The sequence below is a fragment of the Eschrichtius robustus genome, chromosome 5, assembly GCF_028021215.1.
Source record: "Eschrichtius robustus isolate mEscRob2 chromosome 5, mEscRob2.pri, whole genome shotgun sequence".
Classification (NCBI taxonomy): Eukaryota; Metazoa; Chordata; class Mammalia; order Artiodactyla; family Eschrichtiidae; genus Eschrichtius; species Eschrichtius robustus.
Genome location: NC_090828.1, coordinates 28,691,936 through 28,719,380, shown reverse-complemented (window position 1 = coordinate 28,719,380; position 27,445 = coordinate 28,691,936). Strand labels below are relative to the sequence as shown.

Genomic DNA, 27,445 nt, shown 5'->3' with positions numbered 1-27,445 from the left:
CTTTACACTAACAATGAAATATGTGAAAGAGAATGTAAACAAACAATCCCTTTTAAAGTCACATCAAAAATAAAATAAAATAAAATACTTAGGAATAAACCCCACCTAGGAGGTGAAAGACTTACATACTGAGAACTACAAAACCTTAATAAAGGACACTGAAGATGATTCAAAGAAATGGAAAGCTATCCCATGCTCTTGGATTGGAAGAATTAATATTGTTAAAATGACAATACTACCCAAAGGATTTGGGTACTACAAAGCTACAGTATTCAAAACAGCATGGTATTGGCACAAAAACAAACATATGGATCAATGGAACAGAATAGACAGCCCAGAAGTAAACCCACACACCTATGGTCAATTAATCTTCAACAAAGGAGGCAAAAATATACAACGGGGAAAAGACAGTCTCTTCAGCAAGTGGTGCTGGGAAAGTTGGACAGCTGCATGCAAATCAATGAAATTAGAACACACCCTCACACCATACACAAAAATAAACTCAAAATGACTTAAAGACTTAAATATAAAACATGACACCATAAAACTCCTAGAAGAGAACACAGGCAAAAACATTCTCTGACATAAATTGTACCAATGTTTTCTTAGGTCAGTCTCCCAAGGCAACAGACATAAAAAGCAAAAATAAACAAGTGGTACCTAATCAAACTTATAAGCTTTTGCACAGCAAACGAAACCATAAACAAAACGAAAAGACAACCTATGGACTGGGAGAAAATATTTGCAAATGATGCGACCAACAAGGGCTTAATTTCCAAAATATACAAACAGCTCATACAACTCAATAAAAAAAAAAAACCCAAAAAACCCAATCAAAAAATGGGCAGAAGATCTAAACAGACATTTCTCCAAAGAAGACATACAGATGGCCAACAGGCATATGAAAAGATGCTCATCATTGCTAATTATTAGAGAAATGCAAGTCAAAACTACATTGAGGTACCACGTTACACCAGTCAGAATGGCCATCACTAAGAAGTCTACAAATAACAAATGCCGGAGGGGGTGTGGAGAAAAATATCCTGTGATAAACCATAATGAAAAAGAATATATATATGTAAAACTGAATTAACACAACATTGTAAATCAACTATACTTCAATAAAATTTTAAAAAATTAATAATGTATTTTGCAAAAAATCAAGCTGTACATAATACTGGAGATAAAAACTAAAGTGGTTTATGAACATCACTACTGAATAATCTCATGATGTTTTAAAAATGAATATAATGGTTAAATCTAGGGAAGGGAACAAGTTGGAAAAGCACGTCTTTCACCTTGTATATGGTTGTTTTGGCATTTTTAAAAGCAATGTATATTATTTTTGTATTGATGCAGAAATGGAACAGAAGAATCAGGTCTACTGCTTTATAAGAGTGTTGTTGTTGTTTTTCTTAATAAAGGGGGTAGAAATTATGCTGGCTTTTTTTCTTTTTTTTTGAGTCAAGCAAGTACATTTTCCACCATTTTAAAATTTATTCTCCTCCCCATTACCTTTAAGAAGCCATAGATAAGACCTCCTTTTATTTATGTTTTCTCAAGGACCATTAACTCCAATCAACCCCAGGAAAGTGTGCTCCTAATACCAACACATGATACACACTTTCTAAGAAATAACCACTACCAAATCGTATACCCAATGGGGTTATTTATAAATTGTGGTAACAATACTTCAGCTGAGTTTTGTCTTACTTATTTTACTCTTTTCTAAACAACCAAAGTTAATGACACATTGAAAGAGAGGCACTAACAAACTATAGTCCATTTAGGGGAAAACATCAGGATATAGAACTCACCTGGTCTGGAAACCAGATGAGTAAAGGTTGTTTTAAGGAACTGAGGATGAGAAGAGAACACCTTAAGGAAGATATGAGAGTTATCATATAGGATCTAAAAGAGAAGATTGGGGCATTTTGTACATAAAGCTTTTTCTTTATCTAGAAGATTTTCTTGGTACAAAGTGTAAGGGGTATGAACATTTTGAAGGCTTTTGAAATATTTCACCAAATTTACAGTGCCAGTAATTTATATTTATTCCTATCTGGATATTTTAATAAGCTTTTAAAAATTAATTTGGGAATTGATATCTTCACAACATTTAGTCTCCCTATCTCCATTTTATTAAATCTTCATTTATTATTAATACAAATTTGTTATTTTCCTTTGTATAAGCCACTGACTTTTTTTTTTTTTCTGACTTCTTTTTTTGAATTTTATTTTATTTTTAATAAGCAGGCTCTTATTAGTTATCTATTTTATACATATTAGTGTATACATGTCAATCCCAATCTCCCAGTTCATCCCACAACCACCACCCCCACCACCCCTCTTGGTGTCCATACATTTGTTCTCTACATCTGTGTCTCTATTCCTGCCCTGCAAACCGGTTCATCTGTACCATTTTTCTAGATTCCACATATATGCGTTAATACACGATATTTGTTTTGCTCTTTCTGACTTACTTCACTCTGTATGACAGTCTCTAGGTCCATCCACGTCTCTACAAATGACCCAATTTCATTCCTTTTTATGGCTGAGTAATATTCCATTGTATATATGTACCACATCTTCTTTATCCATTCATCTGTCGATGGGCATTTAGGTTGCTTCCATGTCCTGGCTATTGTAAATAGTGCTGCAATGAACATTGGGGTGCATATCTCTTTTTGAATTATGGTTTTCTCTGGGCATATGCCCAGTAGTGGGATTGCTGGGTCATATGGTAATTCTATTTTTAGTTTTTTTTTTTTTTTTAAAGACTTTTTTTTTTTTTTTAGATAGAGTTATTTATTTATTTATTTATTTACTTTTGGCTGTGTTGGGTCTTCGTTTCTGTGCGTGGGCTTTCTCTAGTTGCGGCGAGTGGGGGCCACTCTTCATCGTGGTGCGCGGGCCTCTCACTGTCGCGGCCTCTCTTGTTGCGGAGCACAAGCTCCAGATGCGCAGGCTCAGTAGTTGTGGCTCACGGGCCTAGTTGCTCCGCGGCATGTGGGATCTTCCCAGACCAGGGCTCGAACCCGTGTCCCCTGCATTAGCAGGCAGATTCTCAACCACTGCGCCACCAGGGAAGCCCTATTTTTAGTTTTTTAAGGAACCTTCATACTGTTCTCCATAGTGTAAGCCACTCACAGTTGTTATTTAGGTTATTTTAAGGTTAAACTTTTGTATAATATTTTTTCTTATCAGCTATTGCTGGTGTATTAGAATATACTGACATTTGTGTCCGTCTTATATACAACTATATTACTAAATGTTCATGAATGCCTATCATTTTTAGGATTCTTTTGGGTTTTCTGAAGGTAATAATCTGGTCCCTTCCTTTCATGTTTCATGTCTTATTGCATCATGCAGCACTCCTAAAACAATATTAAATAATAATGGTGTTAGTGGACAGTCTTGTTATTTCAATGAAATCAAACTATATAGAGTCTACAGTGAATGATTCATTTTCTCCATCAAACACACGTCTTGTCATGCACCACATGTTATTGATTCCCTTTCTCTTTTTATTTATTTATTTATCTGTAAAATTTTATTTATTTATTTTTGGCTGGGTTGGGTCTTCGTTGCTGCATGTGGGCTTTCTCTAGTTGTGGCGAGCGGGGGCTACTCTTCATTGCGATGTGCAGGCTTCTTATTGTGGTGGCTTCTCTTGTTGCGGAGCACGGGCTCTAGGTGCGTGGGCTTCAGTAGTTGTGGCTCGTGGGCTCTAGAGTGCAGGCTCAGTAGTTGTGGTGCACGGGCTCAGTTGCTCCGCGGCATGTGGGATCTTCCCGGACCAGGGCTCGAACCCGTGTCCCCTGCATTGGCAGGTGGATTCTTAACCACTGTGCCACCAGGGAAGCCCCTCTCTTTCTCTTTTTAAATAACAGCTTTATTGATATACAGTTCACATAACATGTAATTAACCTATTTAGAGTCTACAATTGAATATGTTTTAGTTTATTCAGAGAGTTGTGTACATTTCATCAACTTTTCCCCAAATCCCCATACCCATTAGCAGTCACTAGTGTTTTCTCCCTAACCCATCCCCCAAGCCCTAGGCAACCAATAATCTGCTTTCTGTCTCTACAGATTTACCTACTCTGGGTATTTCATGTAAATAGAATAATATAATATGTGGTCTTTTATGACTGGCTTCTTTCACTTAACATAATGTTCCAAGGTTCACGTTGATTCTCTTTTAAATGTCTCTAGTGTAAGTCTTTTTCTCATCCTATCTCAGGCTTTCATCACCCCTCTCTAGATTAATGAAATAATCTTCTGGTTTTATTTCTGGATAATAGTCTTTTTCCTTTGATCCATCCAGCATATATACTAGTCAGTTTTAGACATCACTTTCATCACGTGTCATCTCTTCCCTCAAACCTTTGGTTGAATTCTTATTTTATCATTGGTAAAAACTCTTCATTCGTTCATGTCAGAAAATTACATTGAGTTACTATTCTCAGTTATTGATACAAGTGTGAACTAGACAAAACTGCAGCTTACATTTTGCCTGGTATATGCGTGTCTCCATAAGCTGATTCCACACTATCTATCCAAATTCATTTTCCATTTCTTAATATGTATGTTCTGTTGCGAGGAAAGTTCTCCCGGTGTAGAATATGCTTGTTCTTGCTCCTGTGCCTTCACCCATGTATTTCCTCTACCTGGAGTTTCACTTCCTCTCTTAACACTTACTTAAATTTCACCCAGGCTTTAAGGCTCAGATCTATTCTGGCTTGATCTGGAGAGCCATCTCTGGCTACTTCACCTGCCACGGATCTCTTGGGCTTCATACAATTTATTTTTACATCACATAATTTAATATAAATAGAAATTGATGTTCCTTTGTATTTTTTTGCTATTGTTTAACATGTGATTGTTTTGCTTGTCCAACTGTAGATTGAAAATATAAAAGTGGAGATACTGCCTATAAAATGGTGATTTTACCTATAAAAGTATAATGGTGATTTTACCTATAAAAATGGCACTTTTATATGGAGCAACCTAAGAGAATGTAAACTGTTTAAAGACAAAGATTGAGTCTCATACTAGTCTTTAATAGCCCCTCTCTGTCAGGCACCTAAGTTCTTGTTGACTGACTGAGGATGCTTCCCAATCTTTTTCCTTGGCTGTAGCAGTCATATCTTTGTGCTCTTTTTGTGTCACAACATTTTGAATCATTCTGCTGTGTGATTTAGGGAGAAGCACGAAGAGCACATGGACTTGGTGGCAGTTCAGCTATTCAGAGACCCTTTCTGCTTCTTTATACTTGAGTAACTGCTCCTCCTATTTGTCAGCTGAGGTTCAGGGCCATGTTCTTCCAAAGGGCTGAAGTTGCTGGAAGTTTGTCCTCCAGAAAAGTGAGGTAATATTCTATAAGTTTATTTTAGAATTGACAAACATTTCTTTAATATTATAGAAAGAAAAACTTTATACTGATACATTTCAAGGGGTAAAGGTATATTTGGAAGGTTTAAATCTTGTCTCTGAATATAACAACTAGCAGCACCGGGGAGCTAGTCTGGCTTCTGGTCTAGAGGTTTCATCACTAAGAGAAGCAGGCTCCAGGTGTGACATCTCCTAGGGTGCTTTTTAAAAAGCAGATATATCTTTACTTGGGATAATCGCTTAAAAAGAAATCAAGTGTCTTGCCTCCCACCATCTCCTCCTGCCCTCAAGAATCCTGCTTTTCACTCCCACTTCCTAGCCATCTTGGTGGAGACTTAAGGTTGGGACCATATTACCACAAACAATAGGAAGATGGCAGCCTCAAAGAAGACCAAAGCCCAAGGAGCCCCTCTTTTTCACTCTTTTCCTGGTCACAGGTTAATATAACTTTATATCAGTCCATCACAAGTCACAAGGCCATCTTTAGCATTAGAAGGCTGGTGGTTTCAGTTAACCAGGTGGTCATTTGGATATGTTGTAGGTGCTAGTGAAACAGACCTCTGAGATGAGGTTTGGTTATCCCAGGTTTAGTTATTTTCCCCAAAGTGTCTCTCTATGGGAACAAAATCATGACAAAGTAATTAGCAGAAAACATATGTAGCTCTTTGTCCATCTCCTCAATCTCCCTCACCTTTTCCGTATACCAAATTGCCTTATCTCTTTGAGAAAAGGCATATGTCCAAATTAGGGTGAAAGAGTTTGTTTCTGTTTTCCATTAAACTTAATTTCTTGTACTAAGGAAAATCCTAGTCTGATTCATTTAATTTGGGAGTGTTGCATATATGACTATTCCAGAGGTATCATACTGACCTGGTGTTCAAAGAATGAACACTTCTGTTTGTAACTTAAAATTATGTGTCCTTTATTGCACTGTAGGATAAAGACAAAATGCAATATCAAGCTGGTACCTTCAAGATTTTTCTATTTTTGTCTTTTGCAGTCCCTCTACAAATTCTTTTCACTCTATCATTTCAGGTACTTCTAGAACTCAAGGAATAGTCAAATATCACTCACCATGATCCAGCTAACTGACAAATATACCAAATATGCTTATGCTTCTTGTGTGACAGCAGCCCACGAAAGCTGCCTGGTCGAACTTCCAGCTCAGGGATACACACATTTTCCCCCCTCTTCTATTCTGGTCAAGATGGTCAGCACTGGAATTTGAGGCCTATGGCTTTCTTGCAGACTAAGACAACAGACTTTATTTGATTTGCTTTCTTGCAGACCAATCGAAAATTACAATTAAGTTAAAAAATAACCTAGTGCTGCCTTCTCCAAACCACAGTTTCAGAAACAGCTGCTTATTACTCATGTGTGGCACCAGGAAATTGCAGTGTCATGTTCAAGGTCTGCAGCCAATAGAAATCTGTGGGATTGGGAAAAGGGCACAAATGATTCTTTTATGTCTGTTACCTTCACTCCCTCAGCACCACCACAAAATTCAGAATCTACATGGGGAGAGGGACAGAGCACTGGGGACTTGGACAAGAAACAAGAAAGAAAAAGCTCTTTCTCATTGAATTTATGCATCGACGAATTCCTTCCTCCTGATTTGTCAAGTTACCTTCCATTTCAATACAGGCATTCCTCAGCCATTGTGTAACATTTAGATTCTGGACAACTGTTGGGAATACGTTGATGAAGAGGGCTGCTGCACTTGACAAATGGCCCCTCCTCTGAAAGTCTAACCAAAAGACCCCATTCATGTTAAATAAAGCCACCTGCCACTCACCAGTAACAAGCTAGCCTGGTTACTAGTGGAAGAATCAAAATTGTCACGCATTGTAAAATGATTTCAAATATAATTTAGGTTGCATTTGCTCGGCCAGAGGGCTATGAAAGGCTGCACTCACTATTTTCTCTCTGAGTGACATTTCTCAGCGTTAACAGGTGGGGACAGTGACGTCTAGTGATCTAGGCCAGGTGAGTTCCTGGAGAGGTAAGAAAAACAGCCTATGGAGTCTGCTCAAGTTTGAAAACCTAAACCACAGCAAGAATATTCTGAGTTCTCATTCAATTCTAAATTTTACTCTTTTTTTTTAATTGACATATAATGTTATATTAGTTTCAGGTGTACAATGTAATGATTCGATATTTGTATACACTGTAAAATCACCCCACAGTAAGTCTAGTTAACTAAATTTTACTCCTTTTAATAATAAATTCTTAAAAATAGAAAATAAAAAGCATACTACTATATTTTTCTCAAAAATAGAAAATCAAAAGCATAGGGAATCTTCTTATTTCAAAAAGTTTGTTAAAACCCCATTTCCCCATAATTAGCCTTTGAGCTCCTTATCATGGCTTAATGCTGGGATGTTTGTATATAAACAGGAAACTGTGTCTTCTCTAATTAGCTGCTCCACACCCTTCTTTATCCATTATGGGACTGTTCTAACAGGACTAAGATTTTGGCTAATCAAATACTTCACTGAGGGTGGATTATGATGTCACCAATTAGCTCTTATCTGATCCTCTCCCAAAGGTGACAATTTCTACTTAGATATTGGAAACTGTGTGATAATTTAATCTGGGCTATCTGGGTTAGTATAATTGGGTAGATCTGTGAGTGGTCATCACCATTCCTATCAAATTATATTTTGCTTCCTGATGGAAACTATCTCAGGGAATAACAGATAAACGAATTTCAATTTTCTCCAATGGCTGAATGGTAAAGCTGAGCCCAAGAACATAAATTTCTTATTCACAAAAGTATACGGGGGGACTTCCCTCGTGGTGCAGTGGTTAAGAATCAGCCTGCCGGGGCTTCCCTGGTAGCGCAGTGGTTAAGAATCCACCTGCCAATGCAGGGGACATGGGTTCGAGCTCTGGTCCGGGAAGATCCCACATGCTGTGGAGCAACTAAGCCCGTGAGCCACAACTACTGAACCCGCATACAACTACTGAAGCCCGTGTGCCTAGACCCGTGCTCCGCAACGAGAGAAGCCACTCCAATGAGAAGCCCGCGCACTGCAACGAAGAGTAGCCCCCGCTCACCACAACTGCCCACGTGCAGCAACCAAGACTCAACACAGCCAAAATAAATAAATAAATAAATTTTAAAAAAAAGAAGAAAAAAAAGAATCCACCTGCCAATGCAGGGCACACAGGTTCAAGCCCTGGTCCAGGAAGATCCCACATGCTGCGGAGCAACTAAGCCCATGCGCCACAACTACTGAGCTTGTGCTCTAGAGCCTGCGAGCCACAACTACTGAGCCTGCGTGCCTAGAGCCTATGCTCCGCAACAAGAGAAGCCACCGCAATGAGAAGCCTACGCATCGCAACAAAGAGTAGCCCCTGCTCGCCACAACTAGAAAAGCCTGCGCGCAGCAACAAAGACCCAACACAGCCATAAATAAATAAATAAATAAAATTTATTTAAAAAAAAAAAAAAAATATATATATATATGGGAAGGGGCCTATTTCAGTTTTTCTGCACTATGGAAAGTGCCTCAAGGGGTGTGGCCTCGTGAAGCCACAACCTCATGAAACTTCAGTAGAAGCATTTGCAAACAGTAAGTACAATTATGTGGCCCACATATTCTGAGCCCCAAAGCAGGCCACATGGTCTCATCTAAGTGCATGAGTATTATTTAGGGGAAAATAGATTAAAATATTTTAAATTGAGACAGTTCCAGAAAATTCTCATGGTATGGTCAGCAGAATCTTACTCCTCTATTGAGTTAATTAGCTATGTGTCGAAAATAAATCGTATTTAGGTCTCTACTATTCATTTTGGCCCTAGTTATGTCATTATTACTCATTGAATAGTAAACAAGGAAAGGCTCTAAGTGGTTTCCTTAACTCAGCTTCCTTACTTAATATATGAGAAAACTAAGGCCAAGAGAGGTGATGTGAGCTGTCTAAGATCACCCAGCTGGGCTATGTCAGATGCCCCTCCACCCCCTTAAGCACCCTGCACTACTCTAGGAAGGGGCCTTTCTGAGGGCATCTAGGGTCAGAGTGCAGCCTCAGGCTTTGGTTCAGCCTGAGAATCCTGAGGTCACTGGATGCCCACTGATCCACCATATAGAAATGGAGGACTTCTAAACTGACTCAGTCCCTGCCTGGAAACAAGATGCACAGTCTGGTCCAGGTTTACTCCCACAGTCCTGATCTGAACTGGATTTGTCTTTGGCTTATGTAAAGATTTATTGTCCAGCATACTTACTACTTGTATGAAAATTCTCTTAAGTGGTCGCATCTTGTGTGAATTTCTGAACATGGAGTATGATTCTTATTATTGAGTGAATGACTGGGAAATTCATCGATTAAAGTAACATGAAATTCTGTGATGAAAATGGACTTAACATCAACTTAAACCCTAGGCTATTTACCAAAACTAGAGAAGTAATTTAATTAAGGGAAGAAGCAACTACAGCTGGAAAAAACCAAAGCAAAACAAAGCAACTCCCCGAATGCATGTATGTGGGAGAAATTGAAGAAATACGGCTTTTCAGAGAGGACCTGAGTAGAGGCCAATGGAGGACATCTTAACAGAAAAACAACAAAAGACCCCATGTTTAAAGGGACAGAGAAATAGAGGAGAAATAGGAGCAATATTCCCTGATCATATAAGGGAATGACCCACTAAGGGTTAGGAGAGACATAAAAGGCAGAAAGAAGGGAAGAAGAAGTACAGAAAGGGTGGAGTTAAAAAAAAAAAAAAAAAGGTTAAAGGAAAGGGAAAAGCAATTCAGATGATCACAAAGAGGAAAAAAAAAAAAAAAAAAGGATTGAAGCTGATTTAGATCTGAAATGGGAGCTAGACATCTTGGCTTCTATTCCCAGTTTTGTCCCCACTAAGCTGTCTGAACATATTAATAAGTCACTTAACTTCTCCATGCCTCAGTTTCCTCATCTACAAAATAAAGTGGTCATACTAAGTCATTCAAAACTAGATGATCAGTAAGGATTTCTCTCAGCTTGAAGATTCTATGATTTTGTGATTAACAGACAGGGAAAACATCAAAAGAAGCTTGTTGAATACCCCCGGGAATGTAGAAAGGAAATATCTGGGGAGATAGATAAAAGGTGAGTTTAAGCAGACTAATTAGAAGATACCCAAGGAAATTTTCAAAAGAAGTGAAATAATGTCACCAGCTTTTTATTCCTCTGCTCGCTGAGCACCATTCAAAGAGGGAGTTAATGCTTTTTAGGAATCATCCCCTCCCAGGTGTGCAACCAGATACCAGTTTTCCTGAAGAAGTCTGCAAATCCCTTCCTTTCATCAATGCATTTAATTAGTTAATGTTTAGATAGAACTTAGGGATGAAAAGTACAGTATAAGTGTTCAACATTATTATTACTTAACAGCTTTTATGAGACCAGAAATGCCTAAGATTAAATGAGAAACCAAAATGAGTTCCTGGCTAGAAGGTTGTGATCTAATAAATTGCTGGGTTACTGATGTGAGGAAAAACAAACCCTGCATATAAATTGAAATGGTGCTCTTTATTAGCTTGCATGCCATTGTCTTGAGAATGTGGGTACTTTTTATTCTTTGCCTCAAGGTGTCAACAAGTAGCAAACCACCAGTCAGTACTGATTATGACTTCATACATCTTGTTTTTTGAGAATATTATCTGCTGTGTTTGTGCTGTTTATGCTGGATATCTGTATACCCAGGGTATGAATTCAAATACATATGGGAATTTCGTACACAATAAAAGTGAGGAGATAAATTATTTAATAAATGATGTTGGGACAACTGGTTAGCCATCAGGCGAAAAATGAAGCTGAATCTCTAACTCATTTCATAAAAAATGTAATTCCAGATAAATGGAAGATTTAAATATAAAAAGTAAACCGTGAAAGTATTTTTAAACTATAAAAGTATTAGAGAAAAATGTTAGAAAAACGTTTATGTGGAGTAAGTATTTTTGTAATCTTAGAAACCATAAAAAAGTGATAAATCTGAATATACAAAATTAAAAATCAGTACAGTACAAAATACCATTTACAAAGTCACATAACAGAAAACTGGGAAATATATTTCCTATTTATGTAAAAAGAATGCCAATTTCCTTAATATAATTTAATTACAGGTTAATGAAATAAAAAGGCAATTCGCAAAAACTACGTATAGCCAATATAATATAAAAAAGATACTTAACCTTACAATGAAAAAAATCAAAATCATAGTGTGAAGTTATTTTTTATTTATCAGAATGGCTAGGATTAAAAATATTGTTTACACAGAAAGTTAATGTGGATGGAGGAAAACAGTCATTCTCAAGACACTGAAAGGAAGTAAAAATTGGTTCCACCTTTTCACAAGGCAAGTGGCAATATACATCAAACTGCAAAGCATGAATACTCTTTGACCTGGTAGTCTCATGTTAATGAACTTACCCTACAGACTCATTCACACAAGAGTACAAGAAAATGTATGAGGGTGTTCACAGCAGTATTGGTTCTAATAGAGAAAAAGTCACAGATTAAAAATCAAGGTAACTCTATACTACGCAGCTAATAAAAGGATGAGGTAAACCTTTATGTATACTTAACGTGCCCATATGTCCAGATGTTCACAGTATAATCTTAAGTGGAAAAGGCAAGATGCAAAAAGGTAGTACTGATCCCATTTGCAAAAAAATTAAATATTCACATTTGTGTATAGAGATGTCTGGAAGAAGACAGACTGGCTATAGTTAAACAAAAGCTACCTCTGCAGAGTGGGACGTGAGGGAGAGAAAGGCGGATGTTAAAAACAGAATTCTGCAACCATCAGAGAAATTAAGATAATAATCCCATTTATAATTGCATCAAAAAGAATAAAATACCTAAGAATAAATTTAACCAAGGAAGTGAAAGACTTGTACAATGAAAACTGAGACATTAATGAAAGAAATTGAAGATACAAATAAATGGACAGATATTTCATGCTCATGGATTGGAAGAATCAATATAGTTAAAATGTCCATACTACCCCAAACAATATACAGATTCAATGCAATCCCTATCAAAATTCCAATGGCACCTTTTACGGAAACAGGACAAACAATCGAAATATTTGCATGGAACCACAAAAGACCCTGAATAGCCAAAGCAATCTTGAGAAAGCTGGAAGCATAACCCGCTCTGATTTCAAACTATGTTACAGAGCTATAGTAATCAGAACAGTATGGGATTGGCATAAAAATAGACACATAGATCAACAGAATAGAAATGAACCCATGCATATATGGTCAAATAATTTATGACAAAGGAGCCAGGAATATACAATGGGGAAAAGGAAGCCTCTTCAATAAATGGTGCTGGGGAAACGGGACAACCACATGCAAAAGAATGAAACTGGACCACTGTCTTACACCATTTACAAAATTAGCTCAAAATGTATTAAAGACTTGAATGGAAGACCTGAAACCATAAAACTCCTAGAAGAAAACATAGGCAGTAAGCTCCTTGACATCGGTCTTGGAGATGACTTTTTAAGTCTGGCACCAAAAGCAAAGGCAACAAAAGCAAAAATAAACAAGTGAGACTATATCAAACTAAAAAGTTTCTGCACAGCAAAGAAAACCATCAACAAATGAAAAGGTAACCCCCGAATGGGAGAAAATAATTGTAAGTTATATATCTGAAAAAGGGTTAATATCCAAAATATATAAAGAACACATACAAGTCAATAGCAAAAAAAAAAAAAAATCGAATTTAAAAATGGGCAGAGGATATGAATAGACATTTTCCCAAAGAAGACATACAGATGGCTAACAGTTACACGAAAAGGTGATCAACGTCACCAATCATCAAGGAAATGCAAATCAAAACCAAAATGAGATACCACCTCACACCTGTTAGAATGGCTATTATCAAAAAGGCAAATAACAAGTGCTGGTGAGAATGTGGAGAAAAAGGAACCCCGTGTGCACTGTTGGTGAGAATGTAAATTGGTGCAACTATTATAAAAAATGGTATGGAGGATCCTCAAAAAATTAAAAATAGAACTACCATATCATACAGTAATTCCAATTCTGGGCATTTATCTAAAGAAAACAAAAACACTCACTTGAAAAGATATATGCACCGCCATGTTCATTGCAGTGTTACTTACAATAGCCAAGATATGGAAGCAACCTAAGTGTCCAGTGATGGATGAATGGATAAAGATGTGGTGTGTGTGTGTGTGTGTGTATACATATATATAGTGTGTATACATATATATATAGTGTGTACACATATAGTGTGTGTATACACACACACACAATGGTATATTATTCAGCCATAAAAAAGAATGAAACCTTGCCATTTGTGACAACATGGATGGACCTTGAGGGCATTATGCTAAGTGAAATAAGTCAGACAGAGAAAGACAAATACTGTATGATCTTACTCACATTTGGAATCTAAAACAAAACAAACCAGCTTATAGATACATAGAAGAGATTGGTGGTTGCCAGAGACAATACGTGGGGGGCGGGGGGGGGGTAAGTGAAGAAGGTGAAGGGAGTTAAAAGGTATTGGGATGCCATTTTGGGGAATATATCTTAAGGAAATAATTTAATATTGGATTGGCCAAAAAGTTCGTTTGGTTTTTTCCATAAGATGGCTATAGTAGCACTTAGTTGTCTTTAACTTCATTCAAAACCATTTTGTTAGATTGTATTGTGACAGTTGTCATATCAGCGTGCATTTAAAAAAAGGTTTATCGGGACTTTCTTGGTGGCGCAGTGGTTAAGAATCCGCCTGCTAATGCAGGGGACATGAGTTCGAGCCCTGGTCCGGGAAGATCCCACACGCCGCGGAGCAACTAAGCCCGTGTGCCACAACTACTGAGCCTGCGCTCTAGAGCCCACGAGCCACAACTACTGAAGCCCACGCGCCTAGAGCCCATGCTCTGCAACGAGAAGCCACCGCGATGAGAAGCCCACACACCGCAACAAAGAGTAGCCCCTGCTCACCACAACTAGAGAAAGCCCATGCACATCAACGAAGACTCAACACAGCCAAAAATAAAAAAATAAATTTATTTTTAAAAATAAAAAAATAAAATAAAAAATAAAAAAAGACTTATCAAAACTGTTGAATTTTTGTGTAGCCATTTTAAAATTGAAGATGGAAGAAAAACAACATTTTTGGCATATTATGCTTTACTATTTCAAGAAAGGTAAAACCACAACGGAAACGCAAAAAAAAAAGGATTTGTGCAGTGTATGGAGAAGGTGCTGTGACTGATCGAATGTGCCAAAAGCGGTTTGCGAAGTTTCGTGCTGGAGATTTCTCCCTGGACGATGCTCCACGGTCGGGTAGACCAGTTGAAGTTGATAGCGATCAAATGGAGACATTAATCGAGAACAATCAACGTTATACGCGGGAGATAGCCGACATACTCAAAATATCCAAACCAAGCAATGAAAATCATTTGCACCAGCTTGGTTATGTTAATCGCTTTATTGTTTGGGTTCCTCATAAGTGAAAAAAACCTTCTGGACCGTATTTCCGCATGCGATTCTCTACTGAAACATAATGAAAGTGTTCTGTTTTCAAAACAAATTGTGGCAGGCGATGAAAAGTGGATACTGTACAATAATGTGGAACGGAAGAGATCATGGGACAAGTGAAATGAACCACCACCAACAATACCACAGGCCGGTCTTCATCTAAAGAAGGCAATGTTGTATATATGGTGGGATTGGAAAGGAGTCCTCTATTATGAGCTCCTTCCGGAAAACCAAACGATTAATTCCAGCAAGTACTGCTCCCAGTTAGACCAACTGAAAGCAGCGCTCGATGAAAAGCATCCAGAATTAGTCAACAGAAAACGCATAATCTTCCATCAGGATAACGCAAGACCTCATGTTTCTTTGATGACCAGGCAAAAACTGTTACACCTTGGCTGGGAAGTTCTGATTCATCTGCCGTATTCACCAGACTTTGCACCTTCGGATTTCCATTTATTCAGGTCTTTACAAAATCTCTTAATAGAAAAAGTTTCAGTTCCCTGGAAGACGGTAAAAGGCACCTGGAACAGTTCTTTGCTCAAGAAGATAAAAAGTTTTGGGAAGACGGAGTTATGAAGTTGCCTGAAAAATGGCAGAAGGTAGTGGAACAAAAGGGTGAATACGTTGTTCAATACAGTTCTTGGTGAAAATGAAAAATGTGTCTTTTATTTTTACTTAAAAACCAAAGGCACTTTTTGGCCAACCCTATACAAACTTCCATTTATAAAATAAATAAGTCACGTGGATATAATTTACAGCATGATGACTATAGTTAATGATACTGTACTGCATATTTGAAAGTTGCTAAGAAAGTAGATCTTAAAAGTTCTCATGATAAGAAAAAAATTTTGTAACTATGTGTGGTGATGGATGTTAGCTAGACTTAACTGTGGTGATCATTTTGCAAGACATACAAATATTGGAAATTACATTGTGCAACCTGAAACTAATATAATGTTATATGTCAATTATACCTCAATTTAAAAAATCTATCAGAGAGATTCAGATAAAGATGATAACTTCTTAAAAGTAAAGGAGTAGTAGTAAGAGTGGAAAGGGAAGAAAAATTTTAAGAAAAAATTTAGTGGTAACATTGGAAGAGCATGTTGGTGATTGTGTGAATGATATTTGTAATAAAGTTAAACTCTTTTGATGTTTGACTGCAAATAGCTTTTAAGCCTCACACCTGCCTCTTCTTGTGCCCCACACCTGGGCAAGCTGATAGGGAAGCCCAAGCACCTACAGGAGATTCAAACCACCCAATCTCCTGTCTTTCTATGTCAGTCCTCACCCAGGCCCACCCCCTAACCACAATAAAAGCCTCAAGCCAGTCTGCTTTCCTTGCTCTCTCCAGCCATTTTGGACCAGCTTGAGACTGCTCTGCTCATCCCATAAAACTCAATTATGTAAGTAATAAACCTTTTTGCACCTTCAAAAATATATATGTATATAATTTTGTGTTTTTTAATGTTTAAATTAATATGAATTGCCACTTTTATAATAAATGCTTAAATTGTTAAAAAAACAATGACAGTGCTACAAAGCATGGCTTTAGAAATAAATACATGTAATTTGCATATGCATGTATATAAGCATTATGAAAATGTAGAGAACCTTCATTTTTTTGGTATTACATGACCTGTGTTTTCACTTATCTTCATGTTTATTTTCACAAAAGTTCTTGAAAATTGCCTATCAGTGAACCTGTCATGGCCACATAAGACTCAATGCTTGTATCCAAGGAGACCTGTCTGTCTAATCAGAATGTTGCCTGACTTATGGGTTTTTTAGGTTTCAGAAGGTAACATTGCCCCGTTCAATTAGAATGATTTATAAGATATGCATAGTGTCAATAGCCATATCTAATACTAGGCAATTTAAGGTTGGTTTTTGTTTACATAATTATCACTGAATTCTAGACATTTAATCTTATCTTCTTAAATACCTAACTGGGAGTTAGTAAGTAAGTAATTGGTTAGGATGAATATTGCAGTTTTTACAAATCTCACTTAAATGTTTTAAATGCCCTTCTCCAGCTTTGCTGGGCCAGGGCTTTTTCCCTCCTGACCTATCAGAAATGACCTTCCCCTCACTGCTCCATCCCGAGGCACGTTACTTGATTTTGATCAGCTGGTTGGTCTCGACATTCCAATCGTTTTAGATTGTTTTTGTAATCAACAGGAGGAGAAACAGAATTGGTATCAGATTTTAAAAATCCATTCCCCATCCATTCAGAGGTCACAATCATTTCACATCACCCAGGGCACTATGCAGGAGAAGTATGTTGCCCAGTCTGAACACATTTACCACTTAGTTTGGTGTCAATCCAAGCAAAGGTCAACATACTGACTGAAGTGCCTTAGACTTGGCCTTAAGAAAGAAATGAAAATGGTGGTTTTACAACAGGAGGACATTCAAAGATAAGATTAGGTTCAAAGAGAAAAGCATTCTGAATAGTATTGCCACCTGTGACACGTTTAGAGGTTCAGTAAAATCTAAATGGAAAAGTGCCCTAAGGTAGGAAGCCCGGTAAACAGTCAACTTTCCAGAGGGCTGAGGGTGGACCGTCTGTCATCTGGTCCAGCGTCTAACACCCTTCTCCACACCACCCCAGTGGCCTGCCTTTCTTGGTTCTATCATCTCTGTACCACTGGGCTGGAAGAAGAGAGAGACTCTCCTCTAGATTCATTCACTACTGCTGGTAGGCAGCTCTAGCAAAGTGAAACTCGCCACGAGGTCAGAATTTTGTATGAGTTGTAGAGGCTTGTTTTCTTTGGGCTTCCTGTCCTTCAGGAGCATGGTTCATTGAAAAAGGGTTTCACTTAGTCCCTCGCAACGCCTACCCCCCCCCCCACTTTTTTTTAAGTGAAGAGAGCTCAGCTAATTGAAACTCCAAGCAGTTGTAGAGCAGCATATGTAAACTAGGAGGAGAGTTTTCACTGGTTATCTCTTTTATTACATTTCTTTAAACTGAGGTATAACATACATGAGGTAAGATGCACGGACCTGAAGTATACAGCTCAGTGACCTTTTAAACATGTGTGTGAAAGTACCTGTTCTCTTGGCCTCCAGCCTCAACCATTGCAGCCCATTCTCTATGCCATCACCAGAAGGATCTTACTAAAATACAGATTTGACCGAACAATAAGAATAATGACATCAGCTGTTGCACCACCCTCACAGCAGTGATTAACTGTTAATATGTGCCAATCATTGTCCTAAGCTTTTAAATTCATGACCTCCTTTAAGATGACGCAAGTCATGCACTTAGAACATTGGCAGGCACACAGCGAGCATTAAATAAATAACTATTATTATTCGCAAGACCCCTGAAGGTCAGTATTTTTATCGTAACCAATTTATAGATGATAGAACTGAGGATTAGAAGGGTTGAGTCATTTGCCCAAGGTCACCCAGCTTGGATGTGTAGAGAAGGGAGCTGGGCTCCCGGAGCCCAAGTGCTACACATTAGGCTTTAGTGCCGTCCTAGAGCTGGCATTTCTTTAATGAAAACTCCCGGAGGCCTCTTCAGCCCCTATGGGATGAGGTCTCAACTCCTTAGCAGGCCCTACAAGGGCTTCCCACAAGCTAGGTACAGCCTGTCTTTCCACACTTGCTTCCGGTTTTTATCTGCAATGCATCAATCTCCTGCTCTCTAAATAACTACCATTCATTGCTATGACCATGTATGAGTTCTGGATACTTCTGTATCTATTTCCAATTCTTACTGCAACTGTCCAAAATAGTATCATACTCATTTTACATATAAGTAAACTGAGACATAGGAAGATTACGGGACTTGTTTCATGGTCAGAGAGCTCATCAAAGCTGGAGTCTGAACTGGGTCGTCTGATTGCAGGGTGTGATCCTTCCTACTCGGCTGCCATTCCCCTCAAGTCACAGGCTCTCATACCTGGCTCAAGTGTCACCTAGTTTCTAAGGCCTTTTTGACGCTGGCCACCAATTTACCCCTCTTGCTCTGCTGCTTTCCACAGGTATAAACAGATGACTAGTTAAGGAAGAATGGCTCTTGCTCTGTTTCTATTCTAGGCCTTTCCAAGTGCATTCGACCTCTGCATTAAAAAAGCTGAAACTGAGTATTTCTGGAATATTCCTAGGGCAGGCCCTGGAATCAAATATTTAGATGGCAGCTCCGTCCAAACAAAATGGCAGGTCTTTGGCCAGATGGGGTTATGGGCTAATGGCATGAACACAGAGGGCAAATGGAGAAGTTGCTGCCAGTTAAACACCATGTGTACTCTAGCAGAACCTCTTGGGGCTGTGTGATTCATGCACTCCTGGGACATGGATAATTCCTGAGGGATGAGCTAGCCAGTTCCTCAAACAGGAGGACAATTGGAGGATGAATTCTTTGGCAGCTGGAAAGGCCGTAGTGGGCAATTTTTGAACTGATCTTGAAAAGCATTTTATCATTGGAATAGCTAACATTCTTGTTGATTATGCAGAATGAAAAATACCAAAGCATTTGAACACTTGATACATGTTCAGTTCCTTCTGTACCTCAAAAGTGAATATTAATGTGCAATCTGTATAAGTTTCACAACTCGGGAAGCGGCTGGCTCTGCAACGACCTCCCGACAAACTATGGCAGCGTTCGGTTGTGATCATTCAATCATACTTGTATTTAAGATTATAAAATAAGTCACTTGATTCTTTAGCACATTATTCTTCCATAAATTTAAACTACATACATGTTTTAAGTCCCAAGCTAAAAATTCTCATTGTTAAGAAAAAGTACAGAAATCCAACTCAGAATCAGCACAGTTATTAAAATAATGTACAAAGTATATTGGTGGACAAGGTGATTCCAAAGTTGATCTACAAGAATAAAAGCGCAGGCATAATAAATCAATTTTGTAAAACGAGAATATGAGATTGTACTTACACTACCAGACATCAAAATATATCATACAATTCAAATTGGTGCTGGCATCAGAATTGCTATTGAGGAAGTGGAAGTGACTGCTCAGAAACAGATCCCAGAACACACATGTAATTAGATTATGATAAATATGGAATAAAAAGTAGCACAGGAAGGATGGATTATTTAAAAAAAGGAGTTGAAATGACTGCTTACCCATTTGGGGGAAAATCAAACTACATCCTCACTTTATATCATGAAGTAGAATAAATCCTGGACATTTATTAAATTATTAAACATATAAAATTATTTTTAAAAGACAAGAAAATGCAAACTATCATTATCTGATCTAAGCATGGTGACAGGCTTTTCAGGCTTTAAAGCCATGGAAAAATATCTCACAAGGGGAAAAATGGACAGATCTGGAAACATAAGAGTTAAACTTCTATTTACCAAAAAACATCATACATAAAATTCAAGGGCAAACAACCAAACTAGGGAAAATATCACACATAAAGTGTTGATAGCCTAATATAGAAGGAACTCACATAAACTGAAAAAACAGCCTACCCCCAAATGGGCAAAAGATATACTCAAACAACTCATTAAAAAAATGGAATTAGCAATAAACATATAAAAATGTTTAGCCTCACAAATCATAAAAAGTAGATATGCAAAGTCAAAAAGGAGAAATTTTTTTTTGCCTCTAATATTACCAAAGAGTTGCAGTTTTTAAATGACAATGGCTAATGCTCCAGTGATATAAAGAGAGAATTTGCTTACACTGTTGGTGTGGGTATAGATACAGTAAATTGTATCTAAAGCTTTTAAAAAGTTCAAACTCTCTACTCTAGTAGTTACTCAGGTGAATTTATCTTAAATAGTGAGAAACTAAGTGATTCTGGCACAAGGATGTATACTATAGTATTATTTATAATAATACAAAATTGGAAACCCCAAAATGTCCAATAAAAAGGAGGTTAAACTAACTACAGCAATGGGATCTTAACATAGGAATTAACAATCTTCAGAAGCAGTGGGTATTTTTAAGTTACAAGCAAGATAAAAATTTATATGCTGTAAAGAATGGCCATGTTTCATACCTATGAATGCATAGAAAAGAACTCGCTGGATGTGTCTCCGTGTTTACTGTGGTGGGGGCTTATGATAACAGCAGCAGCAACTAGCCCCGGCCAGGTCTGTGATCTCCTTCAATCCTCGCATCACCAGTGCAGGGATCTCGCCACCCCTGCTTTTATAGATGAGGACACTGAGTAGTGGGGCTCAAACTCAGGTCTTCAAGGGCTGCGATCTGAACCTCTCTGCCATGCTGCCAGGATGGTTATTTTCTCTCAGTAACTGCCTATACTTCCCAAATTCTCTGCAATGAGTATACTGTTATAATCTGGGAGAAAAACACCACTTTTTAAAAAGTGAATTGGGGCCAAGAGGCCCCTGGAAGTTTTGTGTTCTGTCCCCTGACAGCCTGCGGTATGGGAGACTGTTCTGCCACTGAGTCCTCTCACTCTTCCCCCTGGCTCTGGGTTCTCCTTCAATTTCCATTTCCATTCCCTTTCTCCTACTCATTCCAGTGTAAATCTCGGAGTCACTTTGCCTAGTGAGGGAGCAAAGCCCTTGGTGCATGGCAGAGCCATCCCAGGGCTGGTCTGGCCTACTCATTTTCTTTCCTTTGCCTCCCTCTTTTCCTTCCCTCCTGCCTACCCTTAGCCTTTCCAGCACCCCCTGAGAATAAGCCTGGTTCAAAGTTCTGGTTTAACAAAACAAAACAGGGCATGCTGGGGTTAATTCTGGGCTGGCCTTTCACAGTTCTATGATTAAATTGCATTTTTCAGTGGTTCTGCCTTTAAACTCAAACTCCTTTAAAGAGAAATTTAAGGAGAGCAAAACATAGGAAACAGTGCCAAATGCCAATAACATATTTTAGTCATTTGGGGAATGGGCAGCTTTAGAAACCACAAATTCCCACTTATGCAAGGGCTACTTGAGCTTTTTCTTTATTGCTTAGTGACAGAAGCCTGGCTTTAGACCATGGTCAGAGTTGTTCTTTTGTTTTCTTTTCTCTCTCTCCGAAAACAGTTATAAAAGGCCTGAGCTATCACAACGAGAGTTGGCTACTCCTACAGCTCTAATCAAATAACAAAAATCATTTTCCACTGATGTAGTTAGTCCAGATTAAAAGGCAGATCCAAGTCTATGTCTTGGTACCTGCTATACCTGCTCAACAAGCCCAGTCAGGTGGAAACATGCACTCAAAACTTGGGGAGCTCCACCCATGTGACTTCACCACCAATTGGCAAGGCTTTGGTACCATGTGTTCAGTTAGGTGTTCTGTCTCCTTTCTCCCAAAGAAAATAACTGAAAAGGGAAGATAAGATGTGAGTATTGTTTTGTGATTATGCTTTCCAAAACAATGGCTGGCACAACACAAAATGGAAAGAATCCCAGAGAGCTCTCTTCTGTGGCCTTAGATCTATTCTGACCATCAGGGACTATGAACCCTAACGCCAGAATCCGATGATGAGGTTCTTCTAAGCCCCTGGAGCTAGATTAAGGTGTGGCCCAGCCAGTCCTGGGGCGTGAACTGGTAAACTATACTACATTCTCACCAAATAAATTGGAAATAAGGTGCCAGTGAGGCTGGGTTTCCATAGCCACTCCTTAAATTACTGGTAATTGTGAACTAGTCCCACTTGAGGATAAGAAGATAGCAATGACATTTTAAAACAACTTCCTTATATAGAGTACTGAGCATTTTGGTAGTAAGCATGTGTAAGGTGTACAGAGTAACTACAAGCCAGGGAAATAGTTCTGCAATGAAGCAGCTGACAGTCATCTGAAGTAGCAATCAACTAACATGGGTGCAAGAGATTAATTTTTGTTAAATAAAGACTAAACTCAACTGATTACATAAAAATTGCAAACAAAAAACCTAGAGAAAATAAGAACTATAGAAAAGTTGGAAAAAGATGCAAATATCCTCAATAAAATACTAGCAAATTGAATCCAGCAACATATAGAAAGAATTATATACTATGATCAATTGGGATTTGTCCCAGGAATGCAAGGTTAGTTTAACATCTGAAAATCAAACAATGTAATAGTTTGATTACATTGAATTACCACATTAATAAAGGACAAAAACCACATAATGATCTCAATAGATGCATAAAAAGCATTTGACAAAATCAAACACCTCTTCATGATAAAACACTCAACAAACTAGGAACAGAAGCCTGTATCAGGTTGAGGAAATTACCTGTCTATGAAAAAGTCAGTTCATCCTGAATGGTGAAGAACTAAATGCTTTCTCCTCTAAGATCATGAACAGACTCACATCTATTCAACACTGTACTAGAGGTTCTAGCCGGGGTAGTTAGGCAAGAAAAAGAAATTTAAAACTCCAGATTGAAAAGGAAGATGTAAAACCATCTCTAGTCTCAGATGACAAGATCTGGTATATAGAAAAGCTAAAAACATTTTGCTGACATGAAAGTCATTAAAAAAAAAAAACTTCTATATTTTTTAACAAGACTTTGTAACTATATTCAAGTATGGTGCTTATACTCTTGGAGAGTCTGAGTGGTTAACACTATCCAGTTCAGAGTTATGGAAACATTTACTAGAAATTCCATTCAATAAGCTAAAAAGATAATGTTACTGTCAGAGCATGTAATAAATTCCTCATTTTCAACATAAAGAGGTATGTATGTATTTTTTAAAAAGTTTATTTTATTTATTTTTTGGCTGCGTTGGTCTTCGTTGCTGTGCGCGGGCTTTCTCTAGTTGTGGCGAGTGGGGGCTCCTCTTCATTGCGGTGCGCGGGCTTCTCATTGCAGTAGCTTCTCTTGTTGCGGAGCACGGGCTCTAGGCGTGCGGGCTTCAGTAGCTGTAGTACACGGGCTCAGTAGTTGTGGTGCACAGGCTTAGTTGTGGCGCACGGGCTTAGTTGCCCCGCGGCATGTGGGATTTTCCCGAACCAGGGCTTGAACCCGTGTCCCCTGCATTGGCAGGCAGATTCTTAACCACTGCGCCACCAGGGAAGCCCTGTATGTATTTTTATTAGTAGAAAATCAGTTTCTCTTCCCCTATCTACTAAACATATTAAATACTATTTAAGTACATATTGAAAATAGGTTTAAAGAGTATCAGTGAGTAGGATGCCAAATTATTAGCTGCCTGGGTATCCACATATTTCAGTCTGGCCCTGTCTCCTGCAGGTACTCTGGGTCACGGCTACTCCCAAGAGAACAAAGATGACATTAGTGTGAAAGGTCTATTCCAGCTCCCCTTGCACTAGATCATAAAAGACTGCATATGGACATGGGGCTTAGAGTCAACTAGAAACAAGCTATTGCCATCTGCTGCTAAAACTGAGGCCAAAGGGTAGATGAGGATGAGGACCTACATGTCTCCCTATAAAGATCATTTAAGGCACAAGGGAAAGCCATGTAAGGGAGAAGGCTACTCAGACATCTTAGAGTTGGTAAAATAAAAGCTCCATGAAAGCCAGTAATATCCACCGAGAGTGATCCAGGTGCTTGGGAACGTCTTGGTCTGAGCCCCTAGTTTCTATTCTTTTCCTTAGAGCGGTGACAATGGCAGTGATCCTGTTGCTTTGGGTTTGCTGGCCAATGCTAGTCTTGAATTTGCCAGATCTTCCCTGGCTAACTCGTACATATTCTGAAAAACCACCTTAAATCCCGCTGGAGTCCTTGAACTTTGTTTCTTGTTTGTGCTTTCACCCTATAGTTAACCCTTCTAACTCTAGTCTTCTTGACTTTGGGCATTTTGGGTCTCCTGCTTTCTCTTTTACAGATCTTTCTGTATCTCCAAATGGCCTCTCTCTAGACAAACTCTGAAATCTCATGTAAAATACTAATGTGTTGGTCAAAACAATGAAGAAACAGAGACAGAAAAATAACAACCTTTTAAAATCTTCTTAAATCTGTCCAATTTTTTTAGCTTCCCTTTCTCCTGAGTCCCGGAAACAACAGCAGCTACATTAAAGAAAAACAAAACAAGAAAAAAACAATAACTACTTAAGTATTTCTCAACTATGCTCTGAACTTTCCATTTTGGAAGTGAAAATGAAATAAACATATCTTGGCAAGTATAAGTATTCCAATGGATTGGTTGCTCACAATAGTTATTTCAGATACTACATCTTTCAAAAACTATTTTATTAATAATTAGCATTGCAGTCCTAATAGGAAAACTATAAACCTAGAGAACAGACATAAGAGAATTCCATAAACAGGAGTTATTTAATAATTTCCCTGAAGAAAATGCTTGAATGCACTTTAGAAAGGATTGGCATGATTCCATATCACCCTTCCTGAAGTACTCAGGGCTGCTGGGCAACTGAGAGGAATCATACCATGAATAGAGTGACTGAGCAATGGCACCCAGATTACATGTTTTCTGGATCAGTACAATTTTTAAAAAGTGTCCAGTTTTTAATTTTACCTAGTAAGGACATTAAGAACAAAACAAAACCTTTCAGCTACTATCACCAGCATTTCACAAGAAAGGAAGGGGATCTTAACACCAAAAAAGTAGAAACAGTATGATTTCAGAAAAATATTTTCAACTGAATATGTGTGGTATTATTAAAAATTCACCACATTATATTTTTCTCCCTTCTGCATGACCTGGTGAAAACTCCATCCCGGATGAGTCCTCAACCCACAGAGGGAAATTGGAATTTTTCTGTGATAAGAGAACAAGGATCTCACTATTTGCTAAAACTATTGCTTTAAAGTGAATTTCAAAATAGAACAATTGGGGAAGTGTTTCCCAAACTTCAATCATTTGAAAACACCTTCACAAACATTTTCATAGCTGCTTTCCACTTGTGTTAATTAATTTCAATTGAGTCATTTGTTTGCTTAAATAAATTTATTTAAAAATGAAAGTCATATATGAACACCATAAATGGAAAGCCAGTATCCCTTGCCGTGAAATCAAGATAACCCAACTGCTGGAAGGCCCTGAGCCTACAGCTAACTGTTGAAAAGGGAGATATGCAGGTGTTAGGGGTTCAAGTCACACCAGCACCAGAATGAAACTTTGCTTGATATAACCTCAAGGACAGGAAGAGAACTGAAGAGAATAACTTTCTTATTATGTAATTAAATGTCATTTAATGCTATGGCCATGTACTGCCTAAAAGCATCTCTTATATCAACTAATATCATTTTGGTAGACATTCCATGGAATCAGAGGTATCCTCACATAGTAATTAAGAGCAATGGCTAACTCGGTTCAAATTCTGAGACTTTCCCACGTGCCAGCTGGTGACCCTGAGCAAGTCATTTACTTCTCTGCTTAAGGTTTTTATCTATGAAAGGGGGATAACAATAATACCTACTTCATTGTGAGAATCAAATGAGTAGATACAGGTAAAGCTCTTAGAATGGTAAGCAACAGATATTAAGAGCTTAAAAATGTTAATATCAATAGTTATCCTTACTATCCCACACTCTGAGAAACACCAAAGGTCTAGGCATCTGTTAGACTACATCAGGCATATAGTGATACAGTAACGTATTTCTGGAGAGAACATGTAGCTAGAGAATAAGAATGACAATTCCTTTGCTAATTTGAATTAAAATAAATAACTTGGTACTCGTGCATCTAAGGCAACTTAATGTTCATTTGGTTTAGGTTTCCTTCCATGGCCCATTTTCTAGGTCAAGAGCAAGTCTGAATGATATATCTTTGTCTTTAAGGCATAGTACACCATGTGTTTGACACCAAAAAGATTACACCATAGAGAAAGGCTTTCAGGATCTTAACTGCAAGTCACTACTTAGGTAAACAAGGCCATCCAAATATATTAGGCTTTTAATTATGAAGTTAATGTCTCCTCTTGTTAGAGTAAACAATAGAATTAACATAGGATTGAACCCTCAGAGTGGGGAGATTTAACCCTCACATGTTATGATTTAATTTATATTATGACATACAGTACAGGAGGACTTACTCATCACCAAATCATTAAATAAATAAGCTAACATCAAAAAGCAGTAGTTCTAGGGGGCTCCTGAGATGGATTAGTTGGTCTTGAACAAGAAAGACATATATTAACATATCTTAAGCTGTTGCCTTTCATGTGTCTCATCCCTTTTGTCCCTGGAACTATATTTAGTACAGTGAGAACAACAGGGCTGCCAGGGCAGTCAAGTAGAAAGACAGGGTATTAATTTAGTAGATCTTGGTCAAGGTTAGGGCAAGAGATAGTGGACAAGTACATATTTAGTTTATTAAACTACAAGATAAGGTCAAATTGAAAATTTATAGTAATCTCTAGACCCTCTAACGGGTCTACTGATGGCGGCCTCATTCAAAGGATCTGGATTTTAAAAATATCTTCTCCAGTCTCTGTCCATTCACTGTAGGGCAGTTTCTTCCATCGCTACAACATGCTTCTTGGTAACATCTCTTTTTCCTCCTCTTCCTCTCCACTCAACTTTGGCTGTTTCTTCCTCTAGTGTCTCAGGTTGAACATTTCAGCTTTTCCTTTTTTGCTATCATGATCCCCCATTTATAACTTGCCTCCCTTTTCTCTACAGCCCTCTTCATTGCTAGGCTTCTCTTCTGATGAGACCAAGTTATCATGCTCATTTTCCTTGCTCTT

General features: G+C 38.1%; 1 protein-coding gene across 9 annotated transcripts in view; it reads right to left on the bottom strand.

Moving 5' to 3' along the window:
• Nucleotides 1–27,445, bottom strand: part of PLEKHM3 (pleckstrin homology domain containing M3) — a 203,709-nt gene that overhangs the window by 37,268 nt on the left and 138,996 nt on the right. Inside the window, exon 7 of one of the 9 annotated variants that reach the window (XM_068544583.1) lies at nucleotides 15,403–15,485. The exons of 7 other annotated variants lie outside the window; for them this stretch is intronic. In XM_068544583.1, the coding sequence (XP_068400684.1) occupies nucleotides 15,474–15,485 (12 nt within the window). In that variant the 3' untranslated portion in view covers nucleotides 15,403–15,473. Of the gene's footprint in view, nucleotides 1–15,402; nucleotides 15,486–23,367; nucleotides 24,804–27,445 lie in introns of those variants that run through there. One more of the 9 variants, XM_068544582.1, reaches the window with a different exon arrangement.